General features: G+C 40.3%; 2 protein-coding genes across 3 annotated transcripts; both read right to left on the minus strand.

Moving 5' to 3' along the window:
• Window positions 1–1,430: 1,430 nt before the first annotated feature.
• On the minus strand, window positions 1,431–18,678 carry LOC136432266 (exosome complex component RRP46-like). 2 transcript variants are annotated; one of them, XM_066423421.1, is made up of 6 exons: window positions 18,533–18,668; window positions 14,288–14,401; window positions 7,612–7,733; window positions 5,269–5,409; window positions 4,675–4,764; window positions 1,431–3,020 (listed from the first exon to the last, which is right to left on the minus strand). In XM_066423421.1, the coding sequence occupies exons 1-6, from the start codon at window positions 18,618–18,620 to the stop codon at window positions 2,913–2,915; spliced, it is 663 nt and encodes a 220-aa protein (XP_066279518.1). In that variant the 5' UTR covers window positions 18,621–18,668; the 3' UTR covers window positions 1,431–2,912. The 2 variants fall into 2 exon arrangements, with proteins under 2 accessions (XP_066279518.1, XP_066279519.1); XM_066423422.1 differs by lacking the exon at window positions 14,288–14,401 and having other exon boundaries at window positions 18,533–18,678.
• LOC136432264 (aarF domain-containing protein kinase 1-like) lies at window positions 16,215–18,537 on the minus strand. Its single transcript, XM_066423415.1, has one exon. It carries the CDS (start codon window positions 18,362–18,364, stop codon window positions 16,814–16,816), a length of 1,551 nt encoding a protein of 516 aa, XP_066279512.1. The 5' UTR covers window positions 18,365–18,537; the 3' UTR covers window positions 16,215–16,813.
• Window positions 18,679–18,782: the final 104 nt, after the last annotated feature.

Below are 18,782 nucleotides of genomic sequence, written 5' to 3' on the forward strand. Positions count from 1 at the left end.
TATGGCTAAACATGCTGTATTTGCTCAGGGGCAAATGACGGCCTTTCTAGTTTAGGCTACATTCAGTACGTGGCCATAGAAAAGTTGATTCTCCTTTGGCATAACAAATAATAGATATCTTAAAATTGCGGTCGCACGCGGTTTACCGCGTCTCTGCCTCAACCAAATCGCATTACCGGTCATTAGACCATACTACAGGGTCACGATCTCCCGCTCCGAATCAATCAGCCTTTTTATTTCTAGACATGCTGACGTCAACGCCAGAAGTCATCCCGTTTCATCAGGAGTGAAAGGAACTGGTCTGAATTTCATAGACCGGCTTGCGGTGACGGGAATTACACCAAATTGCGTGAGCGTCCGAAACGATAATGTTCATAGCGGCACGACGTCTCAACGTATTACCGAGCGCTGAAACTGTCTACCCTCGTTCTGATTAAAGACGACGGCGCCTTTATCAAAAGGTTGTTTCTTAAGTGATGCAGTTAGAAGTGTATAACATAGACGCGCCAATGCACTTTTACGGGCGTCAAAAACGACCCCACGGGGATATATACAGAGCCCTATAATCACTCAGTAGCTTTTAAATGCGTGTTGAATTGGAAGAAGTGCATTACCAGAAATAAAACCACAGACTTATGACCCCATAAACCATCCTGTTAAACAGTAGTTTCACGTCCATGGTCTGTTCTGGCTGTGAACGTTCGGAAAGAGATAGCCGAATGAAGGGCCCAGCTACAGAATCACCAGGTAAAGAATCGTCGTCTGCGTAAGGACATATATTTACTTAAAAGCGCAATAGCTCAGTCGTCTCGCTGGATTAAGGCCCTTTTACGGCGTCAAAGGTAAAAGTCAGTTCCCTTTATAAAGTTCACATATTGTAAAGGATTCATAGGAGTTTTAGTTGTGTGGTAGCGCTATACTTGCAATTTGTTTTCCGTTCAGCTTTCAATCTAATTAAGCAATGTCTTTCTCTTTCAGCAGCGCCTTTGTCCATATTCATCGAGCGCTATGATTCCTAACGCGTTATGGCATTGACTGCTCTCTGCCCTAAATAGCCATAAGATAAAGAAGGCGGGGGTTTGGTGGGGTGAGACATACAGCAGGATAACTTTTAATGGATACTCCTCTGCCCTTGGGTCATTCAAACCATAAAATACAATTTCACTCCGGAGCACACGCTCTTTGTGCAGGTTAATGTAGCTACAGGAGTTCAGAGTAAAGTGGATGTCATTAACTTTTTGTTCCCATAGGGTGCATCACAAATGATAACAAATAGAAAGGCCGGCAAGGTGAAAGCTTTGGTTTTGAGTATGTAATGGCGCCTGAAATGGCAAGGCAGGAAAGGATTGTTAGTTGTACTGTATCACGTCTAAGAGTGTTTTTTAAGTCAAGAATTTATTGATTTTTGTGATAGAAAAGAACCTGGATCGTTCAGCGTGTATTTCTTTTAATTTCTAATAACACATAATGAACCTTTGACACCCTTTCAATATCATTTAATGATAGACTTTCAGGTTAACCAGAAAGGGTGCATACTTTCATAACAGCGGACAGGATAATATGTAGGTAGGTAATAAGTAAAGTAACTCCATAGCTTTTTGGGCAGTCGTTTGTTACCTGTTAGGTATTGTTTTTGGTTCGTCTGTCTGTTTGTCTGTGTTTCCGGATATAGTCTGGATGGACAGTGATGATGTTTTGTATGTGGGTACATGTATGTGTGGATGAGTAGAAGGTCAAGTTTAGGCCTCGTGGTGGCTATCCTTGGCCCTATAATTGGTTTGTCCTGGACATGTTATGGTCTTGATTTTACACACTACCTTAATTTCCTAAAATTAAAGGCTATGTGCCACCAAAAAATTAAATCCAGAGTCTGTCCACTCCTGACTAAAGATACAAAACCCAGGTCTGTTGAAGTAACATGAAAAAGTCGCTAGGACAAAACCCACCAACATACCAAATATCATCACAATCAATCCAGAGGTTCTTAAGTTGCGCTAATCACTAATGTCCGGAAACACAGAGACACATAGAACTCACCAAGAACAATACCTCCACATTTCATTGAGGTAATAATTCGCCATTTACTCTTTGCAAGGATTTAAGTTGGTATGTTCTAAATCTGAGGCCAGCAATCTCAATGATTTCTGAAACCACGAAACATAAAAACTTTTTAAAGGATAAATGTAACTTATGGACCCTGAAACCAGTTTAGTCATTACAAGCTGTGGAATACCAGACTAATAGGTTTGACCTACTCACACAGGAGCATACTCTTGTCAATAAGTGTGGTGGGTTCTTTAATATTCTGTAGGTCTAGCTTTTATCACTTTTCTTACTTTGACTTTATTAAGATCCACAATTTCTATCAGTAATCAATGTCGATTGTTGACAAGATGATGCCATTCATAGGAATATACAAAAAAACTAATTTCTTTGGATCAAAAGGAATTAAGTTCTTAGTACACAATACATAACTTCTTCCCATTGTGGATATCACTTAATGTATTGAGGCACAAGATTTCCAAATCTTAATTCAAATTTAACAAACTTCAATGATGTTAACATTCTTCAAATATATATGTAGCACGAGGGTTATGCATGCATGTAACATTGTACAAAAAACAGTTAACTTAATATACATGTAGCTGTTAGGAAATTGCTGTTGGAATATAGTGCACTGACAAACGTATGTGCTGTAAATCTGATGCAACAAGATTCCCTCAAATAACAAAAGTACCAACTTCATGATTACAACAAATCAGGAGAATATGATATACCGTAGCACATTATTGTAATTGTCATGCTTTAGCATATCTGAAGCAATCTTCTCAGATATGCAGCCTATACAGAGGATGCTACCTATAAATCTTAATATCACAATTGGAGTCAAACAGGACAATTCGATACTATAACTACATCTTGACTTTGAGCTCCTTTGACATCCTCTTCTCCACTGACTGCCTGCAGAAACTGGAGATGTTTTTACTGGCTTCTCCACACGCTGACAGACATTCTTGGTACTGGAAAACAAAACAATATCATATTTCAACTTCAATTACTGGAGTCTAACATTTAGACCATTTTGCAGATCGCTTCAAAAGTTGGGGAAAACAATTGTAACCTGGGGGACAACATACTTGTCTAGTAGACAAGTGAGATCATTGCCATGGCAACATCTTTTGTCTTTCCCTGGGGTTAGCCGTTAAGAATAGCCTCTTGCTAGTTGGGTGACCGTGGCATGTGACTAAATGTTCCATGCTGAACTAATACATAAATAAATGGCAATATCTTGCTTGCCATCTGCATTACCCAGAGTTCTGTGATCCGTTTAAATGTTTAAAAAATGACAATAACCACCATCTAGGTCAACAATAAAGTAATGCCACACTGGAATGTACTCTTGAATGCAAATTTGCGAAACAGTTGAGCATGTTTGTATAAAGAGTGAAATTTCATTTGCGATGATGGAGCTAGTTTTATGGACCCGATATTGGTCAATTTCTTGCGTTCTTGCCACTCACAGTGGGCGATGTGCATATATATTGCCTGCCCCAGATCCTGCCATTAAACAGGAAAATAACATAACAAGTAATTCGCTAATTTGCCAAAAGAGTGGTCAAAGTTTAGGTCTGAGAAATATTGCGATATTGTTGAGTCAGTGCAGAGTACATGTTCTAGTAAAGAACTAGAAATATCACCCACAAATTTGACAATATGCAATAGAATATTGAAAATTGTACCACCATTTTGTTGTTTTCCGTTTGTGCTGTATGAAGAGGAATGTTGCTATTCGTAGTGATATGACGCCTCGCCAAGTTGAATTTCTAGGTCATAAATTTTTGCTGTTGTACCTGAAAGCGCCATGCTTCGTAACATAGCTTGACATTCTGTAGCTGTAACAAATATTTTCTCAGACCTGACGGCGTGGCCTAATGCGTGCCCGAGCACCGCCGCGAGAAATCGACTAATACCAGGTACCCCTGCTTGTCTGGATGACGTGCACCAAGTATTTAAAAATGTGAAGAAAAATCCTGGTCCCATTGTAAGGCCAACTCATTCTGTTCCAGAAGCGCAGAAGTGACAGTGACGTCAAGTTAGGAAAGTATAAAATTAATACATTTTTTGTTGGGAATTTGAAAATGGCATGGTCTGTCCAGTGTCAAGCTTCAGATTCAGCTTTATTGCTTGGATATTGGCTTTGGCATCTGACATTTGTTGAAAAAAAAAAAAAGTTAAAGTAACACCTTTTAGTTATTACAGAAAAACATTCAAACTAAGAAATAAACATTTTTTCTGCCATTGCAGTCAGGTATACTGAAAGCCTTTTGAAGAGCTTTAACATAGAAGCAAAGTCTTGGTAAGCAACAGCTCTTGACTGCTCTGCTTGGTGAAGCCACATCAACAGAGGTGCTACCTCTCCTGAGCAAAACAGAACCGCTGAAGCTGTGAGAAAGCATAGTACCCCCTATTACTTCAGCAACCCACCTGTGCCCAACCTGCGGCAGAGCTTTCAGAGCCCGTGTCAGACTGATCAGCCACACCCGGACACACTGCTACTAGTGCTACTGATGTGATGTCTGAGTCTGAACAACTCAGTGGTACTATGACATCTGTTGAAAAGTCCCTTTAACTCATCTTAACATGCTTGTGTGAAGTTTTGGCACATTCTCTCACCTTTTCGGGTGTAAAGCATCCTTTTGTACTGCAGGTGATCATATTGCTTTCTCTACTGTCAAATGCAAACGTTAGGACAGCTGATGATTCCTGAAATTGAAGGTTTGGAGAGACGGACAGCATTAAAAAAGACACTCACAAGCTGACAACCTAAAAAGTGTCAACTCACATCACGGCTGTGGCTGGTAACCACAGAACAAGGCCTATAAACTGGGTAGGGACTGCATGTCTGAGTGGTCTGTTGTAACAATATGACAAAAATGTTACACACAAAAAATCAAAACAAAAGACAATCTTTTTAACAGTTTTTCTTTAAGATTTCCTTTGTTACAGAGAAGTGTTCTATGATTGTACAATGCATAGAACATGTTTGTGGTATAAACATTGTTGCCATTTATAAAAGATGAGAAAATTCACACAAAGTTGTTTTGGAATCTGTTCAATGTAGCAACTTATATGACTGCTAGCTGTCTTTCAATTACTTGCATCTTACATTTGCTTGTCAAGTTTTGGTGTGTAGACAACATGGGAAAACATGAAATCCAATTCTACAGTGAAACAGAAGTGAACTTTTGATGATCTCCTATTTCCAACCTTTTCTTGTTTGGAGTCCGGATCCAAGACGATCTGCCCATCCTCTGTTAGAGCGCACGTGACGGCGCTTACCAGACACTTCATGGGCACGGCAGAGTCCATCAGTGCCATGCACGCCGCGTTGATGCAACAAGATAGCAGCTGGAATTTTGTTAAGTACACCAACCAGAAATGCCAAACACTGAACATGCATGTTAGCTGAACTATACAATACTGTAGTAGAATACACAAAAATGGCAAGAGGCCAGACAGAATAGTCATCCCAATGTTGACATCATTATCTCCTAACCCATCTCAGGTTCAAGTCAGTACATTTCAGCTCATGTGTAATGGTGCCTGTGACCCCCTGTAATGGAACGAGCGGGACAGAATTGATTTCCTGTCATGTGAACCGCTCAGAGGGTTCCCTTGAGATAGACGGCATCCATGATGGGATCTCTGGTCATTATAAATCCTGGACAGGCAGCGCCGCAAACTTCCCTTGAAATGAGTTTGCCATGCTTCATCACGAATCCACCATATAGCTACCAAGGCCACAGAATCAATTCAAGAGTCAGTTGTAAATCATAGGTTATGCAGACAAGAGATTTACAGTAGATGTACTATGCCAGCATTGTGGGCCCGGGGATCCTGGAATTAGATGAAATTTATCATGATGGGTCAACATAATCTGCCCTCCTACATGTACATGTATCTCTAGGCAAGGATGAATATATTCATACTACATGTAGTATATTTCTAAAACTATAAAACAATTCTGTAGAGAAGATCTATCGAAGAGGCCAATGATAGGATATACAAAATGTACAAATTGAATCCAGCTTCCTTGAATGTGGATTCACTGTAACCAACTTCACAGAAATCTAAGGGATCATCTTGACTTTGAAGTATTTTTCATCTGACAAGAAAAAAAAAAGTGGCATGTTCACCTATGCATCATAGTAAAATGGTGCTTGGTATATGAATAATGGAAAACATCAGAAGACTGCCTGTTCTGTGGCAAATGTGGAGACATATGCAGAAATAAGCCACACCTACTTAATGGACTCATGGAAGGGACTAAATTAGAGCAATCATACCTCCTTGCAGCTTTTGCTTCTTCCCACCAGGTAATTACATTAATCAGTGACTTTACCCCTCATGACGTCTCAATGAACATGGCAGCTGGTTTGGAACTTTTCACTGCGGCTCGGAAAGAATCTTCTTTTGAGAAGCAAACAAAAGAAATATTGTTTTGTCTTTTAATTGAATGTTATCACGATAATCAAGCACTGTTTGCTCATCAAATAATGTTTTTCACAAGCCGTGGTGTAAGGTTCCAAACTGGCTGCCGTGTTCATTGTGACGTCATGAGGGGTAAAGTCACTGATTAATGCAATTATCTGGTGAGAAGATCAGAAAAGAATCACGAGCTGGAAGTATGGTATCTGATGGTCCAATGTTAAATAACATCAGAAGGGTGTGTATTTGTTTTATATTCATTGAATGATATCATTCCTATTAAAGTTAATAAGAAAATGTTGTATTTTGGTGTCATAAACACTTTAACTCAATACCAATTGCTTTTTTACATGATAACATAGGTCTAACTGTACCCATAAAAGTATGCAGCTAATTTTCCTTTGAATCAAGTAACAACTGTAAAAATTGAACTAGAGTTCCATGACTCCATACCTTTGCCAAATGATTTTAACCTTTTTGAGTGTTATAAAATGTTTCTCATTGATTATGCAAATAAGGTCCTCATTTGCACAAAATATATTTTAGTAGATCACCTTTTCTACCCAAATGACACAAATTGTTCAATGCATAAAAGTATTATCTTTGCAAAGAAAGCTATTGTTGCATTTGCTCATAAATTTAAATGAGGCCCAAATTTGCATGATTTATGTCTAATGATGTCCACATTTACTTACCTTCCAAATGTTGCAATTATATTCTCTTCATTCGCCACTATGGAATTGTAGTATTTTGCCATTATTATGCAAATTAGGACTTAATTTGCATAATTTATACCCATTGATATTCCTCTCTTTCTCATTTACATATAGCCATGATAGGACTCTTAAACATGTGGTATATGACATATACCACATGTTTAAGAGTCCTATCATGTGATGCAGTAGATTTATAAACAATTCTCATTAATTAGGCAAATAAGCTAATAATAGCATGTCCAGAACACCAGCTTTCAAAACTGGAAGTTCCGCTGCAGTACTTGGGGGCCCATTATTGAACTTGAGCTTGATTTTCCTGACCCTAACACACACTCAAACACAGACGGCACTGAAAACATAACCTTCTTGGTGAAGGTAACTAGGACAACTACTTAGTACAGGATACTGAGCCAGAGTCCTGGATGACTTGTAGGACGATGTTGATGCCTGCGCGGGGGTGAAGTGTCGCCAGCACCACTGACTCACAGGTGTTCCTCAGTAGCCTCTCTTGTAACTTCTCTGCACAACCTGGGAAAGGACACATATCAGGTGTCATTAATTCTATGCCACTGTTTGTCACTGTGAAATGCAAACACATGTAGCATAAGCCTCTAGGCCCACGGACTTTCACTCATACAGCAACCAGTAAGGTATCAATCTGCTGCACTTAACCTGTATGAGGGATTTGTGAACTCTTAAACTTCATTTTTTTCTTCTTCTTCTCTTTAGGCCACACCATTTTAATTTCTTGGCTAACAAATTTTTTGAAAAAATGCTATATTGAAAAATCAACATGAAAACAGAATCTCAGAGGAAAGTCTGTACTTTGGTGCACACAGTATCAGGGAGTGAACAGGGTCAGGTGCAAGTTTTCACCTCAGCCTTCTGATTTAATGATGCGTTCTTGCTGTAATAAAAAAAAATCTGTTAACCAAGAAATGAAATTGGTGTGGCCTTAGCTTTGCCAGCCAATGTACACAACTCTCCCCATGTAATTATAAGTAGCACACACAGTAACTCCTACATGATCTACATGAGACATCTCTTGTTAAATGTTCATACTAGGACCCTTTTATTGATTTTTAAAGAAAACATCTATCAAGTAAAGTTAATAAGTGCCAACTAATGCAATTTGTGGACCCCTCTAAGGACTTCACATGATAGGTGATTAGACACTCTGACGAAATGCACTCTGATTGAAGACGCTCTGATTAAGTAACTGTAATCTAAGACTTCTTTTTGATTTATTGTAAAGATGTATCATCAGGGTAATGGCATGATTTTGACATTTTTGGAACAGCTTTCATTATTTACTAATTCTATTGTGAGCTAGCGTTCATTCTAAGTAGTAATTCTTGTTGTCAGGTTACTAGTACTCCGTTCATGGAAATCAGGCCAGGGTGACACCAATTTATCACCTTTGCCAAGAAGGTTATATTTTCGTCAGCGTTCGTGCGTGTGTCCTTCCTTCCTTCCATCTGTGAAAACGATAACTCAAGAATGCCTGGATGGATTGTCTTGATATTTGGTCTGTGGGTAGGTCTTCTTGAGACCTCAAAATACAGTGAAAGCTGGCCGAGTAACCACCTGGCGCAGGCAACCAACTGCCGTCAGAGGACACATTGAAACAGTCCCGTTTTTACATAGTTAAGACCCTCTCCCAAGCAACCACCTGTCTTACCCAACCAGCAACCACTTTTTTGCAGTCCCAAAGGGGCTTAACCCTCCCCTCAACAACCAAAATTGATTGACAGCAGCATCCAACCCAGCAGCAGCCTCTTCAAAATGATTTCTGCAAGCTCTGGCACTATCAGCCATTCATTCAATTTTAACACCAGAATCAGAAACAATTCTGATACTTACTGTATTCTTCACAACTATACCAGTAACATCATTGTAAAGATGAATGCAGTTGAATAACAGTTAAAATCTGTTAAATGTACCTTTCTTTGTGTCATCAGTTAAAATCAGTGAAGCACATGAATACTTTGCAAACACATTGAACTAGTTAGAATTTTGACATATATAAACTGAGCGCACTTGTTTTGGCTGTTCTAGGTGAAGACAACTTGATTGTTAGATAAACACAGTTCTGATGGTCAAACAATGCTTTATTGAAATTTTTTTGCATAACAGCATGGAGATTAAAAACTCTGTGCATCTCTTGTAGATACATGTACATGTAACTATGTTTCCTGGTAACTAAGGTGTATTTTGTTCAAATGGATGCTTTTTTTTTGGTCAACCAGCCAACTTGTCAAGAGCAACCACCTCTCCTCAGCATCTACCTGGCCTCAGCAACCACTTTTACTTAGTCCCTTGAGTGGTAGCTTGCGCATTGGGAACCAGACTTCCCCAATGGGCTCTATGGATTAACAACAAGAGTTCCACGACCCCATACCTTCGCCAAATGATCTTAACCTTTATGACTGACGTATTGGGGGTGTTTCTCATCAATTATAAACATACCGGTTGGTCGTCTTCACCCAAATAACATAAGTTGTCCAAAGTATGACTATGAGCTAAACAAAGAAGGCTATGCTAACATCATCAATTATGCAAATAAGAGAGTCCTATCATGGAATTTGGAGGATGTATCAATTTTCATCATTAGTTATGCAAATTAGGTACTGATTTGCATAATAAGTATTAAATCATGTACAGGGCTCGATCTTAACTATGTCCCGATGTCCCGGGGCCACTAAAATTTAGGCCGGGACAACTGAAAAATCTATTTGGGACACTTTTGGGACAGTAGGAAAATAATCAACTAATCAACATCAGAATGTCCGATCTCCCCACGGTAGACCGGATCCGGACCGCAAGCGACCAAAACGTAATCTAAGACGACCACGTCATTTTCAAATGAGTGGCGACGTCAGTTTTTAATGGCAAGTTGCGGGAAATCACGGTAAATCGGCCTGTTTTGCAGCGATGAAATCCAAGATGGCGCCAGTGGTCATAGGTCATTGGAATAGTCTACTGCAATGTGGGTGGAACTATTGCGTGTGGTGTGATTTTACTCCATTCAATAGTACAAAATTTAAACTTATTTCATCAAAAACATTCTTTACATAAAGAAAATATATACATAAAGAAAGCTTGACTTGATAACATTTCGTTTTGAAGATAATACGTGGATATATAATTTTTTTTTAACTGCTCACCCATGCCTCTAGTGAAGTATCCTAACTAAATAAACAATGCATTTCTTCATGTACAGGCACGCTAGAGGCTATATTTCTGTATTTCTCTGCAAATTTCTGGCGTTTGGGGGGTTTGGGAGTTTAAAACTCACACCAGGAGAAAAACTTAACCATACACGATCTTTTCATGGGTAACAATGCCATAATGATCCTGTAATTTTTCTGCGGCGTCGCCGATTTTGTGAAAGAAGGTTCCCGCTTGTGGCGACCATGTGCCCGGTAAGAATTTTCGCCAACACTCGCCAGTAAACTTATTTTCTGACCTACTCACGGTGTAAACAGATGCAGTTGGTGTTGTTTACATGAAAATTGTATTTTAAAACGTCAGTAGGGTGTCGGATGCTCAACCCAAAACATCGATCCTTTGTTTTTAACGTTAGCGTTGTAGCGAAATGACCCATTGTTATGCGGTATCGACTCCATTCACAAGTTTTTACAGACAATGCCGATGGTAAAAGTGACGCCGCTCGCCACAAAAATAAGCGAATTTTCATGAATTTTAGCAAAATAATCAAGGAAAATAGGGAAGAAATATCGTAAATGTGGAATCCGAAAGCGGTATAATGGAGACGAGCTTTGCTGTTAAACTATTAAGTGCATCTTGTTTAGCATTCTTGTTAATAAATTATGACGTTGAAATCGGTGCCTCTGTCTTGACTAATGTCAATATTTGTAAGAAGACCACGTGTCCAAGACGCCCGAATTCTATCGGTCCCCTGGGTGGTCTTCTTACTCTTAGACACGTTTGACTGTACTAGACTAGTGTACTATCTATTGTTGTTACACTGTGTACCAAAGACAGAGACCATCTAAAGAATATTTCATTCTTTTCTTCCCACCTGCCACTGATAAAGTACAAGTGGTCCCTGTAAATGTACTAGACTAGTGTCACTCAGTGACTCACTATGTACTGTTTATTTTCAGAAAAAGATTATGTTCTTAACATGACTTTTTGATGTTCCCAGTTCCCACTTGCCACTTGTTACATGATAAGGCACTGCAGCAAGTGGTCCACCTGTAAATGTGCAGTGGACATTGCACTACTATCCATAAGATATAATGTAATACATTTGTTGTTGTCAAATAAAAAAGACAAGATAAGTTTGAATCTGAGTTGATTATTTCAATGGACAATAAGCTTACACAGCAATACCGTACTCTGACTGAGCTTTACAGTTGTTGTAATACATAATTTCTGAAAATAGGGTTGGGACAGTCCATCCTCACTTCGGGACAGTTGAAATTTATTTTTGGGACAATGCTGGGACAGTAGGGAAAAAAGTTAATTTTGAGGCCTGAATGTAAATCATCACTCAAGCTATCCACTTAGTAAAACGCATGACCATCCATCAAGCCCTTCTTGAGTTATTCTCTTTCACAGTCTGAAGCAAAACCTGCTCCTGCAGTCCCAGAAAATGCTGCTAGGGTGTCCAAACCGATACCTTTTACTCTCTTTCCAAAGAGCTATCTACCACTTAAAAGTCGGTTCCATAGCATATCCAAAACATGAGATATCAAAACAGGAATTTCCGCTGCAGTACTATAACAAGCCGCTAGGGGGCCCAAAATCTAATCATTTTCAGGTCTCACCAAGACCTACCAACATACCAAATATCAAGACAACCCATCCAGGAATTCTTGAGTTATGCTGGTCTTCTTATACATACAAACGCTACCCTATGCATAACCTTCTCGGCGAAGGTAACTACTTGCACAGTGCCTTGAGGAACAGTGCAATTTCACAAGATCAAGATCTATAAGTCAGTGAGAAGCCAAGTTGTGCCAGCCAACACATTTTAGGCGTCACAGTCAAACCCCCCTGGCCCAATGGGAATATCTCCTTACTACACCAGTAACACTTCCCCTACACCAGGAACACGTTCCAGCTGGTACCCAGCTACTAATAGTATACAGACACTCATACAATATAACACATTTTTACACTTTTCTTGTTAATTATGCAAAGAACTTCGCCCAAAATCTAATCATCTTGAGATTTCTCACATACACATGAACACACCAAATACGACAACAATCCATCCAGGCGTTCTCGACTTATTCTGTTCACTAACAGACACACAGACAAGCATCAAAACATAGACTTCTTGGCGAAGTCAATTACTTGGTACTGGTAGCTCAACATGTCAAGCAAGTTACATGCTGTCCCAGTGTCTGGTATGAGGAAACTACAACAACAGTGGTAGTGTGTACATATGGAACACATGCAGTCATGGTGTATGTACAAAATGTAATTACAGTCAAACCTGTCTATAGCGGTCACTCAAGGGACTGGCCAAAACTGGCCGCTAAGGACAGGTGGCCGCTATGGAGAAAATTTTGATTAATTGACCACGAGTGACACATATTTTCAGTACCCACTGAGATACATGTATTCACCGTACAGTACACCTGTAAACATTGCATAGGTAAGTCACATTTTAGAAGTTCGATTGTTCTTCTTTTACTTCTATTATGGGCTTGAAAAAAGAATGATTGTATCCGCCAACTCCAAAATCCATGGCTTGCTCGAGCTTCATGTCTGAACAGACCAGCATCGCCATTTTCTACTCTTGATCCTTCGCGACTGCTTCGCTGCCGGCACACGCGTCACCAACGAGTTTTAATCATATGAAACAAAGTCCTTCGCAGCAAAATGCCCCCTAGTTAGTTAAGAACAAAATACATGTTGCTCAGTTGCCACTTACTGTTCGTTTTCGACCGTTTTCAAACATAAAATCGTGGCGACAATTTTCCTAAGCTGTTGTTGTTTGCTTGTCATGATCGGCTTCTACCATTATGCTAATAGGGTAAAGAGAGGAAGGTCGCTCTTTTGAGGGCTTCTTTCTTTTCAGAAAATTGCAACAGCCCAAATTTTACAAGATAGTAATGTTATCCATATTTAGTTTGAAGCTTTTTGTTCAGTAATTATCCTCAGTGATAGTTTGCAGCAAAATAGATTTAACAGACTATACCTCCGCAACAGTGGTGTCTTCCGATGACCTTTATGCTGCTCCGCCATTTTGAAAGTCGTGTTTGGGCACATTTTCGGATGAATTCCCGGTGAAAACGGAAATATTGGGCCGACATTGAAATAATTCGCGAACTTAGCGCATCAGATACATGTGCGGGTTGTATTTTCCAAAAACTACCGTAATCTTTGTCCAGTCCAAATGCACAGAAATAGTCAAATATGCTATGAGTAGTACGATGTACAAACGCAAGCCATGTGAAGAAATACTTGACTTCGCGTCAAACCATGGATAATCAAGGACATTATGTCCTTGGGATAATCTAAAGAAGATAAAACATTCTTGTTTTCTTTATTATTATCCTGTCAAGTTTCTTCACATAAACTTGATAACTGCATTAAAAAAATGAAGATTTTGAACCCGGCGTGCGGTGGCGATGCGGCTTCCACCGGCGCACATTGGCCGTTATCGGCAGTGTTACTGTACTCGCGGGACCGAAAATCGTCTGGCCGCGACCGCGTTGGACAGGTGGCCGCTATAGCCTAATTCTTAATGCTTATGTCAATGGGAAAAATCCAAGGGACCGACAAAAAGTGACCACTATGGGCAGGTGGCCGCTATGCAAAGGTGACCGCTAATACAGGTTTGACTGTACCAGGGAAACAAGGCATCCTCTGGGCAAGAATTTTAGATCCAAGCTCTGATTCTTAAGAGAGGCAATAAGGTTTGTAATTAGGTTGTCATGCACCCAACTTTTTTCTGTGCACCTAAATCTTAAGGTAAGGTGCACCAGTGCACCTATTCACAAAAAAATAAATTTTGAGCGCTGCAAAGACAGCTGAATTGTGTACGATACATCCATGACTGTTGCACGAATGCCCTCAATTTGCTGTGGTAAGGGCCTCACCTGGAAGTCCAACTTTGGGTTTGAAAATGACCTTCAGCGTGGCCTTGTCAATGATCTCTTCACTCATCTTGACCTCTCCTGGACCATACACTGCTGCCAACACAGTAGTATCACCTGGAACAACATTCATAGAAATTCAGTCATTGTCGAAGAATATTCTGTTTTCATCATGGTATGTTTTTGAACAACTGAACATATAGTATACTACATGTAATAGCCATATGACTGTTTTTGTTCAAACCACACGTAGACACTAGACCAATCTAATTCTGATCACTACTAAATTGGTCTGGTTGCATTCAATGAAAAAAAATCTATAATCTGCAGTACCATTCTACAATGACAGAGAGAGCTTGTGCATGTCACTCCTTCAGAACTAGTATTACACTATCTCCCTGGGAATTACTGTAGCTAGTATGTATGTCACTGAAACAAGAAAGCCTAAAAAAAAGGACTGATAATATTGATGTGATGAAACTACATGTATGTTACTTAAGCCGTTGTACATGCACGTAAGTTAAAATGGTAGCGATTTAATTTCTGTAAGCTAGGGAGAAAATGGAGTATTCATGGCTTTAGTTTGCGGTTGCAACAAGGTGGTAGGTGGGTAGAAAGCAAGTCACAATCCTTGAAGATGGATAAACTTATCATATTTAAAGGGGATGTAAATAAAAGCTAGAGGTCCACAATCTCATACATTTGCCAAATGATGTTTACCTTTTTGAGTAGTAGCCCTGTGTGTTCTGCTACTGCAGTGGTCTTGTTTCTCATTCATTATGCAAATAAGTCCATTTGCATAAATTATATCAGTTTATCATCTTTTCTACCCCCAAAACACAAGTTGTTCAAAGTTTGAAAGTCGTACCTTGGCAAATAAGCATTTCCTCATAAATTGTGTAAATGGGGTCCTCATTTGCATGATTTATGTCTGATAACGGCCATATTCACACAATACCTTCCAAAACATTGCTGCAAGAATGAAATTCCTAACGTTTACCAGCATGGAATTATAGTGTCTTCTTGTCAATTATTCAAATTAGGTTTCCATTTACATACTAGTAGTTGATTCCTGTCTTTGTCAGGCACATTCATGATGTCACATGTTTGGGAATCCTATCATGGAATGCAGCAGTTTTGTAAACATACATCATTACTTATGGAAATTTGATCCTGATTTGCATAATTGGCAAATGATTATGTCAATCATACCATCAGTTATCTGCATACTACAAACCATGATGATCTACTAGTATTGACCCCTTCTTGAGTTATTCTCTTTCAAAGTTTGAGACAAAATCAGCTCCTGCAATTAAAAAACAAACAAACATGCAAACTTAAATGCATTTAAGGGACAAAGACTATGTTTGTGTAGTGAGGTGTCTACCGTTGTGTGCAGCCTGGCATGGAATCGGCTCCAGATGTTGAAAAGAGAAGATTATACTGAGGAAATGTTTTGTCAACAGATTTTTCAATGGCTATATGTACTTGCCACAGGTTCAAATGTATTCCACAATATGTACTTCTTCATTTGTTAATCATACTTGACTCTTTAGGACACAGGGGAACCTTCAGCCAATTCTGAGAGAGAAAAACAACAATTTGTGGCAACTTTTGTAACACTTCTCTTTGCTGCTACAAGTTATGGGGCAATGTACTTGTTTCACTGTGGCTGCCACTCCGAGCTTCTGCCTCTTGAATCAAACTAGAGTAGTATGAATTCTTATTTGACTCTTTTCTGTAACTGTGGGTTCAGTTTTAGGTCAACAATAAATTTGCTACAAAAACCATCAAACTTCAAAGTTAACTGTGAGGTTGGTACCAAATGGAGTCATCATAATATATCCCCATGCATTCAAGTTAGTTTGTTTTCCCCCGGCGATCCATTTTAGTTCATTCCCAATTGCAAAGACAAAAAGGGAAACACTGAAAAATTTTTGCCTTTTATTCCTTTGTTTTCATGAAAGATGGCAAGTGGTCAAATGGAACTTCTAGTTAACTACAGATGTTGAGACTTTACCGTTGTACCAGTACACATCAATTCACATGTACATATGTATGTAGTTACTAGTATATGCTTTTGATTGCCATTTCTAAGGTTGAACGCCGATGGTCAGTTTTACATTTAATCACAACTAAGACTTTCTTCTTCCCATCATATCAGCTAAAATCTTTGTTAGAACTTATATAAGTTAGAACACAACAATAAAAACAATGCGGCTTCAATACATGAAGACTTCAAGGTAACAAGCCTTGTAACAATTGCTTATTGGGTTTTTGAGGCATTCACAGCATATATCGGTGTATACAAAGAAATACTCATATATAAAGAGCTCAAATCAATTGTTAGATAATTCTGTACTTTCTATATCTATTTAGCAAAGTTTGTTTTTGAATTTACAACATTAAAAATTTCCTGAGAGTGAGAGAATGCTTCCATGTTATATAACGTTTATCCCTTCTTCTGGAAAAAGACAAACATCCCTGATCTTTCTGGTCACTGCTCATTGGTTATTGTCAGTAAGTCAATCAATGTATTGGTTGGCTAATCCATCGAACTAAAGCTGTGGTAGTAAACCATAAAAAGAACTCATAAAGGTCTATTTTCCAGAGTGTGATTGCCCGTGACACCCAGATCTTCCAGCGTTCTGTCACTTTGGTGGTGGTTTTCAGCTGGTGGTTGCTTACGGCGAGCACGCAACAGCGGGACATGTTGATGAAAGAGGAGGCGTTGGCACGACAGTGCAGTGCATGTTCAATCCCTCGTAGCAGGTCGTTCGTCTTGAAGAGAAGCAGCATTTGCCGCGGGACTCGGTTAAGGAGGTCAGAGATTTGCGGAATGAGCTTGGCGGCATATTCTTTCACCTCATCATCCTCTCCCTCAGAGATGGGTGTCTTGTCGATTCCCTTTGTTAGTGCGGCCCACGACCTGGCGGACACCATGCAGGCCAGCAGCCCGTACATCTCTCCTGCGCCGAGGCGCTTGCTGTACTCTTTGATGCCCTCCACATTAGCACCCAAGATGGCCTGCCAAAGTTGTGAATAGTCCAGCCGAAAGTCGTCTGACAGCGTCTGGTACAGACCGTGATCCAACAGCACAATCTCTGTCCCAGAATTTGCAGTCTTCCGTACCAGCACGTTCCCGGGGTGCGGATCGCAGTGGATGAAACCCTGCACAAAGATCATCTCGCTGTACAGCTTCCCGAGGTTTCTGGTGACCTCGTTGACGTCAATGTCGTTGTTGTGCATGTATTCCCGATCGTTGATCTGTCCACCTTGGCAGAACTCCATCGTGAGCACCCTTTTGGTTGAAAGCTCCCAGTAGATTTTAGGGACCCTGAGATAGCTGTATTTCTTTAGAATTCTTTCCACTTTCTCACAATTCTGACCTTCTTGAAGGAAGTCCAGCTCCTTTGGAAGGTTCTTCTTTGCCTCATCAGCCAACCACAGAAATTGAAACTCCGGAAACAGCTTGGCTACGATTCTCACCAGTAATTCCATGGTCTTTAGGTCCAGCTTGGACTGATGTTGTACCTTGGGATGCTGCACTTTCACCGCCACCGGTGTCCCGTCATGTAGCGTGGCCCAGTGGACCTGGGCAAGCGAGGCGGCCCCGAGTGGATTCTCGTCAAACCAGCGAAAGATCTCGTGGGGCTCCTTTCCAAGGTCTTCTTTTATTACCTGATGAACGTCTTGTAGTGAAGACTGCGGTGCCTTGCTGTGAAGAATCTTCATAGTCTGCACATATTCAGTCGGCAGCAGATAGTCCAACGCCCCGATATGCTGTCCAACCTTGATGTAACAGCCACGGTTGACACAGCAAAGCTGGTACAGCCGCTCAGCTGACCTCAGGTGACAAGCCGACTTCAGCTGTGCGTACTCTTCTGTCCCTGCAGGAGCCTTGGAGAGGGTGTTCTTGTAGTCCACTGCAATCCTCGCCACCGTCGCTATGGACCTGGTGATCCTCACCAAACCTACGGTACTGTCCACTGGGTCCCAGCTATTGTAGTGTAACCAGAAGGCAGAGGTCCCCAACAGGCCGCCCGTGGCTCCGTACTTCAGCATACGAGCAGCCAACATTTTCCTTTCACAGCTCTTCCTCCAGCGCGCTCCGCACGTGTGTAGACAATTTTTTTTGTTACGAAAGACCGCGACCTGACTGTTATACAACTTAGGTCAGCGTTGTCGCCTCCTTGACAATATTCAACCCCAGTCAACAATACAAGATAGCTTTGTTAGCACCCATACCTTGTGTTACGTTTGCTGAGCCATCTGGGCGGGATAGTAAGTTCTGTTCACATCCAATAGACCTCAACAATGTGTCCTCTGCAGCCATGTTTCCTTTAGCCGGTTGTTGGGTCACAATCTGAACCGGAAGTGGACGTTTACATTTTGTGAGAGGGGGTTATCTGGCTTGCTTTGAGTATTGAAAATGTAAAGGAAAAATGGATTAAAATCTGAAATATTCATCTATTATTTCTGTATATGAAAAGTCAAC

The sequence above is a fragment of the Branchiostoma lanceolatum genome, chromosome 4, assembly GCF_035083965.1.
Source record: "Branchiostoma lanceolatum isolate klBraLanc5 chromosome 4, klBraLanc5.hap2, whole genome shotgun sequence".
Classification (NCBI taxonomy): domain Eukaryota; kingdom Metazoa; phylum Chordata; class Leptocardii; order Amphioxiformes; family Branchiostomatidae; genus Branchiostoma; species Branchiostoma lanceolatum.

Bases quoted from the DNA above. Each gene is read 5' to 3' on its own strand.
- LOC136432264 (XM_066423415.1), bottom strand. From the start codon at position 18,364: ATGTTGGCTGCTCGTATGCTGAAGTACGGAGCCACGGGCGGCCTGTTG.
- LOC136432266 (XM_066423421.1), bottom strand. From the start codon at position 18,620: ATGGCTGCAGAGGACACATTGTTGAGGTCTATTGGATGTGAACAGAAC. The intron at 14,402-18,532 runs GTATGGGTGCTA...ATGTTGTTCCAG, and splicing joins CTCAGCAAACGTAACACAAG to GTGATACTACTGTGTTGGCA. The intron at 5,410-7,611 runs GTATCCTGTACT...ACAAAATTCCAG, and splicing joins TCATCCAGGACTCTGGCTCA to CTGCTATCTTGTTGCATCAA.